The sequence below is a fragment of the Athene noctua genome, chromosome 1 (genome assembly GCF_965140245.1).
Source record: "Athene noctua chromosome 1, bAthNoc1.hap1.1, whole genome shotgun sequence".
Classification (NCBI taxonomy): Eukaryota; Metazoa; Chordata; class Aves; order Strigiformes; family Strigidae; genus Athene; species Athene noctua.
Window position 1 is genome coordinate 180,304,328 of NC_134037.1, and position 19,724 is coordinate 180,324,051.

General features: G+C 40.1%; 1 protein-coding gene across 2 annotated transcripts in view; it reads left to right on the top strand.

Moving 5' to 3' along the window:
- The first annotated feature begins 51 nt into the window (after window positions 1-51).
- CTPS2 (CTP synthase 2) overlaps window positions 52-19,724 on the top strand; it is a 76,732-nt gene continuing 57,059 nt past the window's right edge. Inside the window, exons 1-9 of one of the 2 annotated variants that reach the window (XM_074906741.1) lie at window positions 52-747; window positions 3,208-3,413; window positions 5,702-5,872; window positions 6,158-6,258; window positions 8,088-8,204; window positions 9,583-9,666; window positions 13,613-13,693; window positions 17,081-17,232; window positions 17,484-17,616. In XM_074906741.1, coding sequence (XP_074762842.1) covers window positions 3,248-3,413; window positions 5,702-5,872; window positions 6,158-6,258; window positions 8,088-8,204; window positions 9,583-9,666; window positions 13,613-13,693; window positions 17,081-17,232; window positions 17,484-17,616 — 1,005 coding nt within the window. In that variant the 5' untranslated portion in view covers window positions 52-747; window positions 3,208-3,247. The remainder of the gene's footprint in view (window positions 748-3,207; window positions 3,414-5,701; window positions 5,873-6,157; window positions 6,259-8,087; window positions 8,205-9,582; window positions 9,667-13,612; window positions 13,694-17,080; window positions 17,233-17,483; window positions 17,617-19,724) is intronic. The other variant, XM_074906750.1, reaches the window with a different exon arrangement.

A 19,724-nucleotide genomic window follows, 5' to 3' on the forward strand; every position in this document is an offset into this window, starting at 1 on the left:
TGCCAGGAAGGGCGGAGCTCTACTCACACCCCCCGCCCATCTCGCGCCGCCGCGCGCGGGGGGCGGAGCGAGCGCGAGTCGCGCGGGGCCGCCCCGGGGCACTTGTCCCGCGGGACCGCCACCGGGCGCGCGCGCGCCCCGCTGCCCGCTGGGGGAGGGCGCGCGGAGGGCCAGCCTCGCCCTGTTCCGCCCCGGCGTGTAGGAGCTCTACCTGCCGGGCCGGGCCGGGCCGGGCGGCGGTGAGGGTTTCGTCTTCCTCGGGGAGGTGCCGCCGCTGCCGCCTCCTCCTTCTCCACCTCCACCAGGGGTTGGCTTCAACGCGGTGAGCCCGCGGCGGTTCCCGGGCGGCGGGCGCAGTTCGCTCTGGGGCTGCCGGTCGGAGTGTCCGCCTTCACAGCGGAAAAGGCGGCGCGGGGCGGTAGGTCACAGGCCGGCGACTTGCGGCCGCTCGGGAGGGGGCAGGGGCAAACACCCTCCCCCCTGCCCGCCGCGCCGCTTCCCCGCTCCGCCGTCCTGCCGCCCGACCCGGCCGCCTGTTAGCGGCTGCCCTGGGGCGGCCCTGCCTGCCCCACAGCGGACCGGAGCTGCCCGCCGCCGCCCTGAGTTAACGGCCGCTTGGCTTCTGGGGCCGGGCCGGGCCGGGGGGTCCCTCTCCGGGGCTCGGCTGTAGCTGGCTTCCGACTGTAGCGCAACACGTTTCGAGTGGAGCGCCCCGAAATCCCCACTGAAGGCAGGAAGCTCCTGCTGGTAAGACTAGAGGGAGTAATCCGTGTTCTCCGCTTGTTCTGACTTCCAGCTCCCGGCAGAAAGTTTACTTCCATTATTCTCTTTTTGCTTCTCCTCCCCTAACTGTCTCTCCTTTTAGATGTGAGTTCCCAGACCACCTGGAGTTCTTTGTTTCTGTTGCGAGTAAACATTGTGTTTCCTGCTGCAAGCTGCCGTTCTTGTAAAAGCACAGCGAACGTTAAGCAAGGTGATAGGCCTTAAGAGTTTTGAAGCGGCACATACTCAAGTTTCACACCTGTTGTTGAAGTAATTTCTCCCCCCCTCTTTCCTCCTTTTTCTCTGAATAGCTTTGAAAATGGCGTAGATGATTAGGAAATGTTAATGTTGACAATTATATTAGCTGATCTATGAAAGAAGAGTCTTAAACAGAGGAAGTAGGCTCCAAATCTTAATCTATGCTATGAAAAAAGTTACATATTACAATTAAATGGCAGGAAAAAGTTAATTCCTCATGATCCATTTCTCCTGAGATACTTCTGATGGCTTCATTTTGTCCATAGTGACAAGGAAATAATGGTTTATAAGTTTCTATTATCAAAAAATGTAAGAGCATTGACAGCGAGCATTGTTACATTCTTGAACTCTGTCTCCTGAAGATCCAGGCCTTAATTATGTTACTTCAGCACAGTAAGAGAATGCTCACACGCTAGTCGCAGCTTACACCAGCAAAGAACCATACTGCTTCGATTTGTACCGAGTGATCATGTGCTGTTGTGTGTTGATTTGGATGAATTAGATACTTAAGTAAGGAGGGATTTTCCTGACCATAGAATTTTTGCTCTGTGGTGAGCTATGCTGTCATTGTTCAAAAATTATTCCAGTGATTAGCCTCCACAGCTGCCTGAATGTAATGTAACGCGATTCTGGATGAGATAACACACAACATTATCCCGTTTCAGATGAGGTGGAGAAATGGCCACAAAAATCTGCTTGTGTGAAAGACAGATGATAGTGGGAGATTAGTGAGGACATCAACAGCAGTCATGCGAACATCAGATTATAGCAACAACAAGGGTGGTGAAGAATTTTTAATCAGCATAGAAATTGTCAGAATTTTTAGGGGGTGGTGGTCTCATCATCTTTTCTTTTTTTAGTAGTTCTGCATCTCTTACCCCTCATACACAGTGCAAAGTGGCACAGACATATTAGCATCTACTGGATTATTTCCAACCCCCCCCCGATCATATGATTTATCTAGTATGATAGTTCATAGCAGAGCCTTTTTTTCTTCACTTTTAGTTATACAGACTTCTTATAAAGAGCCAGATTTTCAAGAGAGGAAATTTCTGTATCTGAATAGCCGTTGTTGGTTACACTAGTACTATTGTAGAGCACTGTGAAATATGAAGTGGATCTGATCAAGGCTTCAGCACTATAATATGCATTATCTGTTATGTTTCTGTCTTCATTGTATAGTGTTTGTGAGTACTCATAGTTCCCTCTTGTGAAGAACCATTTATTTCATGGTCTAGACAGGGAAGCAGAAGCTCAGACAAGTTGGCTGTACTCTAGGTCTCCGACCTACTCTACACAGGGTTGCTGTTCTGAATGAAGAATGGTAGTGAGTGTCATAACATCGGGGGTTTCTCTAAATCTGAAACTTAAAGCAGATATGATACCATTTTCTAGAACAGCACCAACTCTTACTCTGCTTCATAGTCTGGAGATGCTAAATGATTCTTTATTTGATTTTTCTCTCACAGTGATTACTTGGAGAGGGAGAATGGGTAGGCATGTGAAGAAAGGACTCCAGCTCTTGAGCAGTAATGTACTGTAGTGTAAATATGGACGTTCTGGTTCAGTTTTTCTTTCCTGGTCTCATGTTCTGTTCATCTGTAGGATATTGTTAGACTCCTGGTGAAATATGCAATACACTGTGAGTTGGAGAAGTGAAGGCTGCTGAAAGATAGAGTGGATGGTATAACATTCTGATTTTGATATTTGAAGCTGCAGTCACTATTTTTAAAGGCAAAGCTACTGGGTAGAGAATGAGTGTTCTGGCTAATAGAGCAGTGAACAATCTTTGAGCTAACTTCTCAAAACACATGTGAAATTAGCAACTACTTTAATTTCGAAAGAATCCAGGTTGTTTTATTTTGCTTAACTTGTGGTTGTAAAAGTTAGCTGGCTTTTTCTATCAGGGGAGAGAAATATGTTGGGTGAATTATGCCTCTTTGGTATCTCCACAGGGCAGTGTATCGAAATGGTACCTGTTTCCACTGGCTGCGAAGTGGATTTAGGTGCTTAGTTTACATATTGGAGCATAAGCTGGGAGAGATGAATCCTACTCCTAGATTCCAAAATGGGTTTTTTTTTGTATGTTTTCAAAGGTTATTTCAACTTAGATTCTTTGTCTTCTGAGGCTGTGTTCTTCCCTGACACGAATTTGCATTCATCATCTGTATGTCTTTGTCCTTTTAGATTTCCAGCTCAAGATCTGTGTGCTTGTGCTGATTTTCCGATGAAGTACATCCTGGTAACTGGTGGTGTCATCTCAGGCATTGGCAAAGGGATCATCGCAAGCAGCATTGGCACCATACTGAAATCATGTGGACTACGTGTCACTGCTATCAAAATTGATCCTTACATAAACATAGATGCTGGAACCTTTTCACCATATGAACATGGTATGACGGGCAGTGCTGTTTCCTTTTGTATAAGTATTCGTATTCACAGTAATGTGCTGTTTTGATGGGGTTTTCTGTTTGTTTGCTTTAAAAAAAAACAATAGTATGGTAGTTATTAGTCATTTTGTATTTTACAATGCAAGTTTGTTCCTTACTATGTGTTCTCAAGAGCACTGTCTGCTCTAAGTAAAGAGAGAAGACTGTTGAAGATATTTTTATGAGTAGATGCTTCCTTTCTGTAAAAAATACCACTTTGCTGGGAAAATCCTAGCTGTAGGCCTTGTTCAGTTAATGCTATCTTCAGTTCAAATTAATGAAAAAAAAAAAAAGGAATAGTACTATAAAACCTGTTTGAAACTGAAGTCCTCAACAGTTACTTGTGAATGCTCTTATCTGGGGGTTAGGTGTGTGTGCCTTCTAGTGTAAGTGTCTTCACGAGAGTTAGATGAAGTCCTTATTTTACTCAATAAGGATCTAGTCAAAACTCTCAGTGAAGCTTAGAGAGCCAACTAATTTTAAAGTAGATGATTAGTTTGTTTGGTTAGTTCTCTAAGCTATGTTGGTTGTATTGACTACATTGTTGATGAGCTACAAGACAGTCTGACGTGCATTTATAATGTTGAATGTTCCTTCAGCTGTCTGGCTTGTTACTCATAACATTTATTAAAAACAATGGTTTTCAAGGTTCCAAAGTACCTTCAGCCATTAGGCATTTCTAATTCTTTTTATTTGTTGGATTTTGTCTGTGTACTTTTAGCCTAGACCAAAATTTTTGGAACTGGAGATAAATGTGTTTGATCTCCCAAACTGAAAAAAGTCCACTTTGCTTTTTAAGTGGAGGAAGAGCACAGCACATCAGACCTCTCTCAAAAAGCCAAATTTAACTAATCCAGTAGTCCTGCACTTTCAGAAGCTCATCTGGTCCTGCTTAGGCACTTGACCAGCAAAATTCTGCCTTTACCTTTGGTGGTAAGACTCCTGCAATGACTTCTGACTGTGAGGATGTATTCTTCCCCTGGACCAGGTACAGGAGAGGAGGGGACACTACAGCATGTATTTCCCACGCGATTTGTTTTTTTTCCCCCTCTGTTCACTTAAGAGTTCTTTACTGCTTGTGAAGAAACACTGGCTTGCTGGGTAGTAAGTAGAAATTCACACAGGCCTGAGCAGCAAGCCTCTTTTCTTAACATTTTGGCAGAAATATGATTGAGTCAAAGGATTTTAATTTGGTGATTTCCAATTAAGTAAAGGGTTTTTAAAATAATATATTTTTTTTATTCTTCCATGGCCTGCTTATGAGAAATGTTGGTTCTACTCTGCATCTGTTGGCTTAAATAACTTAGTACAGAGGAGCTACTCAGTGCCTCACAGGATCAGGCATAAATCTTCAACTTTTGTACATACTGTGTCATTTTTGTTAAACTGTTCATTGGAGTGCTGTATCTTTGTGGGATATGTATTTCCGTAGTTCAGACTATACCTTCAGGGGATTGCTGCTTTTTTTTTTTTTTTTTTCTTGTGCATTAGTCCTGTAACTTGTTTAGCTATTGATTAATTGGGTCATGGCAAAATATTTTATGTTTTTTCTGAAGAGCTTTCCAGCCTTACCCCAACATTAGCAATTTTAGTTCCTTCAGAAGTTGACTAGATTCAAAATTTAGAGACTTTTTAGAGATCTAAGAAAAGTCTGAACCTGAAGGATATTTTCATTAAATTTTTTAGGGTCAGAAATAAGCCTCACTGTGGACGTAGTGAAGCAAACATACAAGATTAAACAACTAAATAAGAAATGGTGATCACATTTGAAGAAGCATTTATGTTCATCATAACTTCTGATCCAAGCCTTAGTCATTAAAATAGATCCAAACAGCATAATAATTCATGCTTATAAAAGTACAGGTTTTGGCTCCAACGTGTAAATTAATGTTTCATTTGTTGCTGATTTCTCATTCCTGGAGATTGTTTTCTTCTGATCAAGGATTGTAGCATGCTGTTGGAAAGCTGGTTAAGTATTTTTAAGTCCCTTAAATATTTTGGCAATGTAACTCAAATTTATTTGCAAAGCTATTTGTGACGGAGGGATAGACATTCGTTATAAAAGTAATGACTCAGATATTGTCACACAGAAAAAGCAGATTGAGTTGCAGCGTGTGCTTTATTGATAAGTTGTGATATGTAATTTTAAAAAAACATTTCTTGGATTTTTAAGAGAACTTTGTGGTATTCTTGCTGTGTACTTAATAATTTCTGATTATTTTATTGCTTTTCTGTCTTTTCACTTTTTTCAGGTGAAGTTTTTGTATTGAATGATGGTGGAGAAGTTGACTTAGATTTGGGAAACTATGAGAGATTTTTGGACATCAGTCTCTATAAAGACAACAACATCACCACTGGAAAGATATATCAGCATGTCATTAATAAAGAAAGACATGGTGATTACCTGGGAAAAACTGTTCAAGGTGATATTTTTATTTCTGTGGGATACCAGTCTATTTAATCTTCACAAAAGAGTGATCAGCTAGAACAAGCTGCTCCTTGATGCATCACCTTATTCCTTCTTCCTTCCCAAGAGAGACAGGCATATTCCTGTAATGTTTGGCGTCTGGGTTCAAGGAAAGGAGGGGTAGGAAAAGGAGCTAGTAGTTTCCTTTGGACTTTCTGCTTATTTTCCTCCTTATGCGTGCAAAACCTGGTATATGGGCCTGAAGTAAGATATGCTTGCCTTCTTTGGTTTTGTCTTGTAGTTGTTCCACACATTACTGATGCAGTTCAGGAATGGGTAATGAATCAGGCAAAAGTTCCAGTGGATGATGACAGAAAAGAGCCACAAATTTGTGTAATTGAGGCAAGTATGGAACGTTTTAGGTTATATATCCACAGTAAACATAAAGAACAAGCTTGCTTTCTCTTTGCTACTTATTGTAAAAAGGTCAGACGGAAGTTTTATGGAGAGAAGCAATGCAAAGACACGTTTTATATTCTTTGGTTTGTTCTGAGAATGATAGGTGTGGTCTTACCCTTACAGCTTCTTGACTAAATCTCTTCTAGAATACTGCTGAAACTGAACTGCTTAAGATTTTGTTAATTTATAAAATTAAAGTAGCCAGTTACTGTAACGTGAAGTAGCTATTCCAAGATAGTCATTTGACTGAAGCTTTATACTGTTAATAGTATTGAGATAACTTGTGTAATACCTGAGGTCTCCTATGGTCAGTAGGAGAGCCTCTAACATTCTAGCTTTCCATGTGACTTAAAACATCCATCTTGTTGCTTGTGGTCATGTTTGAAGGAATATATTTGAACACTGTAAAAGTTAGTTTCCCACTTTCTGATGTTCTTTTTAAGATCTTTGGAGGCAACTTTGTTAATCACCTAACTAGCTGATGTTCTGCACAATGGAAATGGAGTTTTACCCATCCTTAGTAGGGCATTGAGCCAACTGGGGGAAGGGCAGTCAGTAATTGCTAGTATTACTGTTATAGCAGAAAATACAAAAAAAAACCCAAAACACCTAAGAATTCAACAGAAGAATATGTCATAGATTTAATTACAGAAGTGACCACTGTAATCAATAGTGTCATGAACTTTGTGATCCAGGCCACAGAATTGCTCAGTATTTCTTATGCAGAAGACTCTGCCCTGATTTAAAAAACACCATTGGTGTAGCCATAGATCTTTATTATGATGTGCACAGTGAGAGTCAAACACTTCATTTAAAACAAGGGTAAAAACAGTAAATACGGAAGTTGCACAAGAACATTAATAACTGGTGGGATTGTCAATCCTTTAACTTCAAGGTGTTTTCTGTTTCCTCCATGTAAGTGTTTTTTGTTGTTGTTGATATAGCTCCACCCTGATTAAAAATATTTTTTTGAGGACTTTAAGGATAATTATAATGTTTGTCCATGGCAAAATTCTAAAGGAGTTAGGCTAAATATGTGTGTCACATGCAAATGTAGTTATTAGAAGTTTTTCTGGGACTGAGTGAACACAAATATGCAATTTTGTCAAAAGCCACTTGGTGGCACAGAAAGATCACTCTGAAATACAACTACTTCATAAGACTTAGGTGCTAAACACTGCTTTATTCAGTGCTTAGTCTACTACAACTCTTTGTGTCCTTGAAACACATCTAATTTTTAATAAATTTTATCATGGACTTAGTCTTGGTCTTTGGTTTGGTAATAAATATTTAAAATCTTTTATAATGTCAACTATTATTTCATGTTGTCCATATGGCATTTATTGATGTTGGAAAGGTATGATAATATTGCTAAATGTCTGTATCCTGTTGGTCGCAACTGTTCGTTAGTCTGACAGGAAAATAAAGTTTTGTCTGTACAGAAATCTTCACATTAGCTTAACTATTGGTTACTTGTTCACCACTTTGAAAGCAGTGTGAAAGCATGTATTATTCAGTAGCACGACACATCTCCCCACGGGAAGCTTATGTGTTTGGTGTAGAGTGAATATAACAAAACTGGAAAATTGCTTTATGTTTACCACAGGAGACGAAGTACACGGAATAATAAGGGTTTTTTACAGAGTATGCCTGCAAACTTCCATTGTCTTTTGTTTTTTAAGAGAAAAATTTCATAAAACTTGAGTATGTAAGGGGTAGACTTTTTTCCTTTGCTTTCTGCCACTCTGACATATCTAAGGTTTCTTTTTCAGTTGGGTGGAACCATTGGAGATATTGAAGGAATGCCATTTGTCGAAGCATTTAGACAGTTTCAGTTCAAAGCAAAAAGAGAGAACTTCTGTAATATCCACGTTAGTCTAGTGCCACAGGTAAGTTATTAAAATTAATAGATTTTACTCTGTATTAGGCTTTACATTTGCTTCTCCTATTTAACCCTTTTATGCTAGAGGGTTTTAGAGACAAGAGATATGAAACTCAGCCACACTGGGGTAAATAAAGGCCTTGGTAATTACTTTATTGATATGAAAATCTGTTTTAATGTTCTAAGTTATCAAAAAAAGTGCTTATCAACAATAATTTATCTAGAAGGCTAAATAAAGTTGTGCTGTGCACTGCAATGTGCTGGTACATTGTGAACCCAGTAAGAAAGGCACTCAGACTCTCCCAGTTATCATTTAAAATTCTGTTTGTTAGAGCTAACACTGTAGAAAGAGAATGGTAGAAATGACCTTACATCCCTTTAGGTGGTGGGAACCCCAGGTGAGGTAGTGTTGAATGGCCCTGACGTGCAGCATGATGGGCAGACCACATCCATAGAAGAGATTCTCCCCTTGTGGTCATTTGAGCTAATAGATAATTTTCTTACAAGGAAACAACTGTAGCATTTTACTGTCAAACAGCAAGGATGTTCTCAGGAGAACTTCTTGCCACATCCCTAGGCAAAGGCAAGGTCACACAGGTGCTGAGTGGGAGCTGTCTGCAGGCTCCTCTTACAAGGAGCTGGCTGAGTTTGTCCTGCAGCCAGGGCATTTCTGCAGCACAGGCCTGGGCCTCCTCAGGTGATCTCTGATTTGGGTCATGAACTTCTTGATCTACAGTGGTCTTCTGGTCAAGACCACTACAACTTTTTGTACAGGTTTAAAAGTATTTTTCCATGCAAACTCTAAATTTTACTTCACAGATAGTTTTCCTCTTATTTTAAGAGGTAAGTATTCACTGGGGAGGTTTTGGTAAGCAAAGGTTGATAATGATGATATGATTGTACCTTGTACAGATAAAAAGAGAGTTACTAACTACTGCAGCTATGGATTAGAGGATTGTTCCGCAATTGGTAGGATTGATTCTCTGTATTTGAGAACAGAATAATTTACTATATCTGATTATTTTCAAGGACAGTCACGTAATGCCCAGCTTTGTGATGTATTGGGCATTTTCCATTTAGAATAAAAATCCACCGTTCGGAATATTATTCTTCTTTTGCCTTAGTCAATTATACTGAGACTTTTTATCTGAAAGAAGAAAAACAACCAACCCTCACCTGAATTAGGCATGTAGTTTCTTCATAGAATTTCTTACATAAATAATAACTGTGGTGCCATTTCTGTTTCTGGCATATTGTGACTCTTTGGATATGTTTACTTCCTGCAATTATTATTATTACTTGCAATGATTTTTCTCATTTAACCTGTAATTGCTCCATTAGTAGAGATTAGTTGCTATTTGAGCTTTCAAAATATGTCTTTCCAGCCTAATGCCACTGGCGAACAGAAGACAAAACCAACACAGAACAGTGTTCGAGCACTGAGGGGTCTAGGCTTGTCTCCTGATTTGGTGAGTCAATACATACAGGTTTTTATTTATAGGTTATCTGGAAGTGTCCTTGTGTAACCTGTGTTCAAAGAATAAGCCTTAGTCTTCCATGAGAGACAAGAATTTTAGAAGAAATGCAAATTATATGCTGCATTGCTTCACTAAAGCCGCAGGAAATCAAATTACTGAAATTCACTCTAAGTTAACTTAATTCAGCTAATTCCTTGCAGTATCAAGGGACTGTAGCTGTGTTCTTCTTCTTCGGGGATCTTTGCAGAAAAATCATTCTGCACTGCTAAAAATAATCTGCAGTCTCAGTTCACTTTGTGGGAAGACCTAAAATGCTTCTGGCTTCTAACATTTTCTCACAGATTTCTTTTTATACATGATTAAGAAGCAATCCTACCTTTGAAGTACAGCCTTTAAAAATATTCCTGTTTGGAGATATAAAACATGTGAGTGAATCTTCAAAGTAAGGTTCCTCAATTTCTTTCCTAGAATCATAGAATAGTTTGGGTTGGAAGGGACCGTTAAAGGTCATGTATTCCAACTGTCCTGCAATGAGGAGGGACATCTTCAACTAGGACAAATTGCTCAGAGCCCTGTCCAACCTGATCATGAATGTTTCCAGGGATGGGGCATCTACCACCTCTCTGGGCAACCTATTTCAGTGTCTCTCTGCTTAGGGATATGGTGTAGTTGAGAATGGTCAGTGTTAAGTTAATGGTTGGACTAGATGATCTTCAAGGTTTTTTCCAACCTGAATGTTACTGTGATTCATTGTAAAAAGTTTCCTCCACATATCTAGTATAAATTTCCCCTCTTATAGTTTAAAACTGTTACCCCTCATCCTATCACTACACTCCCTATAAGAGTCCCTCCCCATCTTTCCCATAGACCCCCTTTAAGTACTGGAGCCTTCTCTTCTCTAGGCTGAACAACCTCAGCTCTCAGCCTGTGCTCATAGGGTATGTGCTCCAGCCCCCGGTCATCTTTGTGGGTCAGTTCCAACAGGTCCATGTCTCTCTTATGTTGGGTGCCCTAGAGCTAAATATAGCTCTCCAGGTGGGGAATCATGAGATCAGAGTAGAGGGGAAGAATGACCCCACTCAACCTGCTGGTCAGGTTTTTCTTGATGCAGCCCAGGATATGGTTGGCTTTCAAGGCTGCAAGCCCACATTGCTGGCTCATGTGCACCTTTTCATCCATAAGTACCCCCAAGTCCTTCTCAGGGCTGCCCTCAATCAATCCCTTCTTGCACCACAAATTTAGTGAACCTAAAGCCAGCAAGTTTCACCTCACGCTAGTTGGCAAATAATGACAAATGCTTAACTCCTTCCATTCTTTCTCCCCAGTGCTCTCGTAATGAGTATGTGCTTATTCCCTGTGTTTGCCTCCCTGGCACTTTTCCTTGAGAGCAGAGAGGAGAATAGGTAGATTGCAGCTCCCTGTTGTGATACCTGTCTGCCACTGATGTTAATCTGCTAGGTCAGGTGTTGATACTGAAGCCAGAGCAGCACAGCTTCAAATGCCAGTACAAACCCAGTTGAAGACACACTCTGTTAATAGGTGTGCTTCAGGAACTGAAAAAGACAATTTTACTCTTTTGTGTGAGGCTGCTTGTTAAGTCAAAGAATGTTTTCCTTGCTTGATTCTGGTGGTTGTTGAGCACTTTCCATTCCCATAAAGTCTGCTGGGAGAAAAAGCTTCCTAGCTCTTCTCATAAATAGTGAGAATAGTCACTGCTTCTGTATAATATTTATGTCCTTCAAAAGGAAAAAATTATTCTTAAAAGGATAGTCACACAACTAAATTTTGTGTTGTGCTTCTTTCTGATTTTTTTTTTAACTCTTGCATTTTACATTTATCAAAAGCACGTTTAAAACTACAAATATGACTTTATAAATATGGTATGTGAAAGATGTGTAAGGTAGCTTCAAATTGTTCTGACTTGGTAACTGTAATCAGTTTGTGAAGGGAAAGACTTTTATTAACACAGTGCTGCTCTGTATTCCAAGCTTTAGGGCTTAAATTTCAAGATCCCTTGAGATGCTAATTGCATATGGAAAGTTGCATGTGATTTTTGAAGGCCTTTAAGATAATTGCCAGTGCCTGACTTGGTGTTTTTTTTCCCTCCGAATTAATTTTTAAAAGCCTATTAAGTGAGTGTGTGTGCATGTGTATGTATTAAAAGGAAAACAGACTAATCTGGTCACTTTCTCACATCTTGAGTTCTTGCCTGGGGCAGTTCTGAGACTGCCAAAAGCCTAGTACCTTTTATTTTTTTTAAACTGCTGCTTTGACTGGTAAAGCATAGAGAGATTACACACTGAACACAGCCTCTTGGCACTGTTATAAAGTTGCTCGGGCACTGCTTCAAGAAAATCTTTAAATGGTTGCTTTCCTGGGTAAGGGCCCAAGGCCAAGACAGCACATGGGGAAGCTCCTAGAACAGCAGTCGGGAGGGCTTCCTCCTTAAGCTGTGCTGCCAGGCTGCCTGATCTAAATTGGGCTAGACTTGTTCTTACTACCTGCTGCCTCACTGTCTGGTTCCAGGCTTCCCTGAGGTGGCATGCTGGGCCAGTGTCAGCTGCGTATGTACAGGAGCCTTTCTGTTCTCCACGAGGTGTTCTAAGTGCTTAATGAATACGCTGTATCTGCAGGTTTAATGGACTCTGTTACAGCATTTTGATTGTACGCTTGTCAGTACTGCCTTATTCAGTCGAATTGTTCCTCATCTTTGTATTATGTTTCTTTGAGATGCAGCTCTGCCACTGTTATTGTAGCTTCATATTTTCATGTTGATTCTGATGGTTTTTATTTCTGTGACTGCATTAACTTTAAGATGAATGTTAGATTTCAAAGTGGATTTAATTGTGTGCTCATACTGTCAAGGTTTATGAATTACATCTTCAAACAGTAGCCAGTTTTTAAGTATATGTTCTGCTTAATTGAATAGAATGTAAAAATTGTTTCATAATTCTTTTTTGATTATTAGAATGTGGACTAATTTTCCCTTATCCTTGGCATTATTTTTCTGTTTCTAGAATTTCTTGTAAGGGTAGGGGAAGTTAGACTTCATCAGTATCAGTGCAGCTAAGCTGCATTCTAGCAAGGTGATCAAAGATCAGCTTTTCTGAACAAAATAATGGCTTAATGCATTAAGTAGTTGCATTTACTAGGAAGATGGGGAAAATAATGAATCAGTCTCTTAACAGGATCATGCTACTTTCTGTTATGTTTTCAAGGTTCAAAATAACATAAGGTGGTAGACCAAGTAATCAATAGGCACATTGATAGAGCAGTTTTGCATTTTGTGCTAGTTTCTTGAAGTTGCAAAAAACCTTCTTCCAACAAACACATGCTTATTTTCTTTATGGGTAAAAATTGTAAATATTTTCTAAAATTCACAAATTTTACATGTATCAGCAGAATAATTACACCAGAAAAAAACCCCCGCAAAATTATGAAATAGTTTTTTCATCTTCAGCCACCTCCTCTTTATCATGATGTGCAAATTAAAAATTAAGAAAAAGTGCTGAAGTACTGAAATACTAGAAAACATGCACGTAAGCTAAATGTTATTTCTCTAAACTTAGTTGATAAGATCACAATTTCTTTTGATTCATCATATTATTCACGCTTATACAGCTGCTAGACTTTGAGTAAAGGGTATTACAATAGTAGCTACAAGAAAGGAGAACATGAGGAAGTGGTATGACAGAGAATGCTAAAAAAAGATTAATGAAAGTGGGTCAGTATGGGCAGGACACTGATTTATTCCTGCCTTGCTAGCAGGTGTTTGTGAGCTATGATATAGTGTCGAACTCCAAAAAAGGGGAAGAGGGGAAAACACATTTGTTTGTGCTGTGCTTCCAGAGGAGATTAATTTCTCCGTGAACGGTATTGAAGATTGTTTATTGGTTTGCCTAGTAAATATTTAAGACTTTTCCTTCTGTTATGACAGATTGTCTGCAGAAGTGCAAAACCTATAGAAATGGCAGTGAAGGAAAAGATTTCCATGTTTTGCCACGTGGAGCCTGAGCAGGTCAGTACTTTAATACTTTATTTGTCACTGTTTGAACATGTGGGAAAGCATACAAATATTTCTGCGCATTTCTGTTTTTAAGTTCAGACTGTTTCATTAATATATAATTGGTTTTAGAATTTTTATCTTGCTGTCATGCGTACACTTCAAAAATATTGGGAGTTGATATGTTGAATTTCATGTCAAATGCTGATTAACAGTTTAAATGCCTGTTATGTAAATAATTAATAAAAGGGCTAGATTTTGAGTGCATAGTTAATTGCTATGCATAGTTGGAAAATTGTTCTGTTTCAAGCTATGCTTGGTTATTGACCATAAATCATCTCAGGTGATTATAATAATGGCTGAACAAAGTGTGGTTAAAGCTAGGGGTTTTCCTTATGTCCATAGATGATCACCACCACATGAGCGCTCGTATTGTGATAATATGTAATAGACTATTCAGACCCTTTAACATGCTTAGAACATCTGCTATGTAGTTTATAATTCATGTGTGGTTTTGGTCTTTTTAGTTTGTGATTAATTGTTATTCAAATATTAATTTTGATAAATCAAATGTTCTTTAATATTTTTGCGTGTGAGAGCATTTTACTCTGCAATGTAATGGATAATATTAAAGGGATAATAGATGCTAGCAGTTATGCAGTATTTAAAATATGTATCAATGTTGACCCCTCTCTCTAGGTGTGTAAGAAAAATCTTTTTATAGTAAGATATAGATAACAGTGTGGCCATTACTTCCCCCGCTGCCCCCTTCCTTCCATCTTACTATCTGTGGAAGACAACACCCTTGAGGTAGCTTCTGGAATATCCTTCAGAAATACCTTTGTGGTTCTTCTTCAGCCAGAGAGAGAGGCAACTGCAAATTCAAACAAACAAAAGTGGTGTGTGCTTTCCTGGCAGTATCAGGCCATGTGTAAGCATACACATACTTGGATTCCAATTGCGGTTATCATGCCAGTCTAATGGGACCAAAAGTCCCACGGGTAACTGAACTGTCCTAAAAGATCATGGCACTTTTTTTTTTTCCAAAGTTCTGTCTTTGAGGGTAGAAGCTCAGTAGTTATGCCCGTTAACAGCTTTGAGAAGTTGAGTATATAATCCCAGACAGAGTGCTGCACTCTTCTGGTGCTGTTGTTCTGGCTAGCTCAAATGTCTGTCCACAGCATTGCACTGTGTAATGCAGGTGTGTCCCTGGCAGTTAGACCCAGTAGACTGAACTGGGATGCTGCTAGGTGTCATACTATGTTGCACCCTTTTTTTTTCTATAACTGTAGTCATCAGAATTCTGCAAAGCCATTCTTAAGTTCCCTCTGTGTCTTAAAATTAATGAGCTACTTCTGTATTTCAGAAGACACTGGCTACATGTCTGTATATTCCCTAGAATGATCCTGAACTTCTTGTGAACTGAAGGAGTAGATGCGTTATTGGTCTTCTTTTGGTAGCTATGTGCCTGCCACTATAGAAGAAGCTAGTTTATTTTGTGTCTAGAATGGTGGTTTACAGTCTCAAGGGGATCAGCCTTTTCAGTCCAGATTTGCTGTTGTAGAATCACAGTTGGAGTGAGGTCATCAGGTCCATCCCCCCCTGCTCAGGACCATTATTTAGGCAGCTTTTGAATATCTCCAAGGATGAAGAGTCCATCACCTTTCTGGGCCCTCACAGTGAAAAAGTGTTTCCTGATGTTCAGAGGGAGACGCCTATGTTTCAGTTCGTGCTTATTGCCTCTTGTCCTGTCACTTTGCACCCTTCTCTCAGGAGATTTTCCACCCCTACCCTCAAGCCTTTTCTTCTCCAGGCTGCACAGTCTCAGCTCTCTCAGCCTTCCCTCACAAAAGAGATACTCCAGTCCCTTAATCACCTTCACGACCCTATATTGGACATGGACTCTTTTGAGTATGTCCATGTCTCTGCTGTACTGGGGAGCCCAGAACTGGGCCCAGTACTACAGGTGTGGCCTCACCAGTGCTGTGTAGAGGGGAAGGATCACCTCCCTCGATCTGCTGGTAACAGTCCTCCTAATGCAGTCCAGGGTACTGTTGGTTAGCTCATGTTCAACTTGGTGTCCACCAGGACACCCAGGTCCTTTTCTGCCAAGCTGCTTTCCAGCTGGGTGGCCCCCATTGTGTTGGTGCTTGCGGTTGTTCCCCCCAGGTGCAGGACTTTACACTTCACCTTGTTGAACTTCATGAGTTTTTATTGGCCCAGTTCTCCTGCCTTTTGGCAGGATGGCAGCCCAGCCCTATCAGCCACTCCTGCCACCTTGGTGTCACCTGAAAACTTGCTGAAGGTATGCTTTGCCCCATCATCCAGATCATGGATGAAGGACTGGTCCCACTGCTGTCCCCTGGGGTACTTCATTAGTTACTGTCTTTCAACTAGACTGTGCTGCTGATCTTCACCTTCAGGGCCTAGCCATTCTGCCAGTTTTCTTTGCTGTCTGCTTATCCTGCCCATACATGAACATGTTGTCTCTGAGGATCTTACAGGAGACAGTGTTAAAAACTTTCCTGAAGTCCAGGTAGACAATGTCCCCTGCTCTTCTCTCATCTGCCAGACAAATCACTTCATCATAGAAGTTTATCAAGTTGGTTATCAAGCTGGTCAAGTGTGACCTCCCTTTGGTGAATCCATGATGACTACTCTTGATGATTTTCTTGTCTTTTTTGTGCCTGGAAATGGTTTCCAGGACTCTCATAACTAGTCCATGAAGACCACATGCTATTTTGTTCACAGACTTCCTCTAAGTGGATTTTTTTTTAAAAACTTTTGGTAGCATATACATTGAAGCAAGGAAAGAACCCTTGTGCTCAGGATTCTGAACTCTGTGGTCTCGTGTAAGCCAAGTGCAATGAACTTAACTGCCAGTAGCTTGGACGTGGTTCATAAATGTGTTCTTAACTAAATGGTCCTTGAATGGGCAATAGTCATTAGTTAATTACATAACCTAATTCACTAACAAAATTCTTTTGGGAGACTTTATCACAACCTAATTGGGTCTGTTTTGTTAAGTTGCATTTGTTCTCTCTTTCCCAGTTAATATTCTTCAGTTTAAGAGAGAGAGAGAAAGAAGAATTAGCAAACGTGACTGCTTGTGGGGCCAGATGTTTGTATCAAAACTGATGCATTGATAGGCTTGACAAGCTTTTTTTGTAGGATGGTGCAATGAAGAAGTGAAACACATTTTTACCTTTTGGATAACTTTTTTCTTGTAGATTTAGTGGAACCTGAAATATTAGCTGTGCTGCTCTCCTCATTCTAAAGAAAAATACTTAAAAGTAAAATGTACATGGAATACAAAATGCATATAGTATACAGAAAATAGAATGTATGTTTCCTATCAAAGATTTTTAGGTAAGTCTTTTATGTTATGCTTTGTTTTGTTAGGTGATATTTATCCATGATGTTTCTTCCACTTACCGAGTACCAATCCTGTTGGAGGAGCAAGGCATCATTAAGTATTTTAAACAGAGGTTAAATTTACCTATTGATGACCAGCCAAGTGATCTTCTAATGAAATGGAAGAAAATGGCTGACAGGTATTCTAGCTCCTGCTGCTTTTTTCTATAAGTGTTTTAGTACTGGTTAGGTTTTTAGCTGCTGTGAAATCACCAAACTGGACTGGGATCAGTAGCATGCTGCTGATCAACACCTGTGAATGGTCTGGGTTTAAAAACATTGTCAATTTTGAGACTTTTAGAAGATGTTTTATGAAGTTAAAAAGCAAACACTGTTAAAATGTTTTCTTTGTGAAAAAGGCTGTAATAACTGAAAAACTTGTTTTTGTCAGATATGAAAGGTTGTTGAAGGTGTGTTCCATAGCTCTCGTTGGCAAGTACACAAAACTAAGTGATTGCTATGCATCTGTTTTCAAGGCTCTGGAACACTCTGCGCTGGCAATTAATCACAAACTGGATTTAATGGTGAGGATATTTCTGGATTTTTGCTTTCAGGAATACTTTGAATATACTAGTTCCCATCATGTGAGGCAGCTTTAATTCATGTGGAAATTAGAAAATGAATCATGCAGATAAATACAGACTGGCCAAGCATCTAATTTTTTTTTAAAGCAGTGTTTACAGATTTAATTGTTTAATTTGGAACTAAAATTAACCGAAAGATTTTCTGCAATTAACTCAAAACTGGCTCTAATAAAAAAGCAGACTTTACCTGCAAATTTATATTTGGATCAAAAGTAGGTTTCACTTGTTCTCATGAGACTGCTTATCATGTTAATGAGATTAGCTTGAGGGCAGGAGAAAATAGATAAATTGGAAAGCAGTTTATCTTCTTTTTAAAATCTGGTGCCAGAAGCTGTTTCTCTTAATTTCAGTTAATATTCTGAGACCCATCCATTTTATCTTCAGCAGGATTCTAACAATACCAGAATTGGGCCATAAACTTAGTTTCTCCAAGATGGTAGTTCCTCAAAAATAAAGGAATATTTAGGGATCTAATTTGTTCCATTTTAATGAGAATAGAAAGCTGAACTACACGGGGGGGAAAAACTGTTACCAGCTTTCTCACTAGTGGAACTATCAGTTTCTATTGTTGCTAGGGCTGGCAAGTCTGCAGCAGTTAAGCAGTGTGGAAGTGTGTATTATTAATACTTAATTGGGTACAGAGGACATTTTAGCAACTTGCACTAGCAAAACAGTAATAAATGGTCACAAAACATCAGCAAAAACGGCTGGTTCTACTTTAGAGTGATTGTTAAATGACATAAATTGATGAAGTGGGCTGTTGCAGGCTATACTGTACTTGGGTTTTGGTCTCTGTCTCTGATGGAAGCAAGCTCATGTATTTTCTGCACTTTGGTAACTGCTGAAAATTGCTGAACCGTGTGACCTTTGATCATTCCCTTTTTTATGAGATGAAAAATAAAAGATATTTGAGTGAAAGTTTCAGTCTGTAACTGCTGTGTATGGGTTGCTTTAGATAATGATTGTACAAGGAAAGCAGTCTGTTTCCACTCCAGTCTAGAAAGTTTCTCACTGGAACTAACCACTTTTTGACAAGGAAGGTCATTAATAACCAGGATGACTTAACACGTTGTTAAAGGCAGCAGGCCAAAGACATAGCCACCATTCCGTTGTCTCAGTCCGTCTACCCCAGAAAGAAACTGGGAGCGCCTAGAACACCAGGGGTGCATATATAATGACTTACTGAAGCACAGAATAATGAATACATGGGAGTCCTGTTTACAGTGATGTTTCCAACATCTTTTGGGAGAAGATAAATTCCTTAAGCCATGAATACTGAGTACTGGAGAAGATAAATTCCTTAAGCCATGAGTACTGATGAAGGAGTTTCTCATATGGGAAACCTGGTACATAATTCTGTTTGCTTGAGAATGAAGAACCCATAACCCAAGGGGAAATGGTTAGCAACCTGCTACAACACTTAAACACACACAGGTCTATAGGGCCAGATGAGGTGCTGAGGGAGGTGGTGGAAGTGCTCACCAAGCCACTTTCCATCATTTATCAGCACTCCTGGCTAATGGGGGGATGGGGGATGTCCCAGTTGAAAGCCTGTTAGCCTGACCTCAGTGCTTGGGAAGGTTATGGAGCAGAACATCTTCAGTGCCATCACATGACATGTACAGGACAACCAGGTGATCAGGCCCAGTCAGCATGAGTTTATGAAAGGCAGGTCCTGCTTGACTAACCTGATTTCCTATGACAGGGTGACCTGCTTAGCAGATGAGGGAAAGGCTGTGGCTGTTGTTTACCTAGACTTTAGGAAAGCCTTTGACACCAATTCCCACAGCATTCCCCTGGAGAAATGGGCTGCTCATGGCTTGGGTGGGTGTATGCTTTGCTGGGTAGAAAACTGGCTGGATGGTCAGGCCTAAAGAGTTGTGGTGAATGGAGTTAAATCCAGCTGATGGCCAGTCACAAGTGATGTCTCCCAGAGCTTGGTACTAGGATCAGTTCTGTTTAATATCTTTATCAGTGATCTGGATGAGAGGATCAAGTGCAGCTTCAGTAAGTTTGGAGATGACACCAAGTTGGGGAGTGATGTTGAT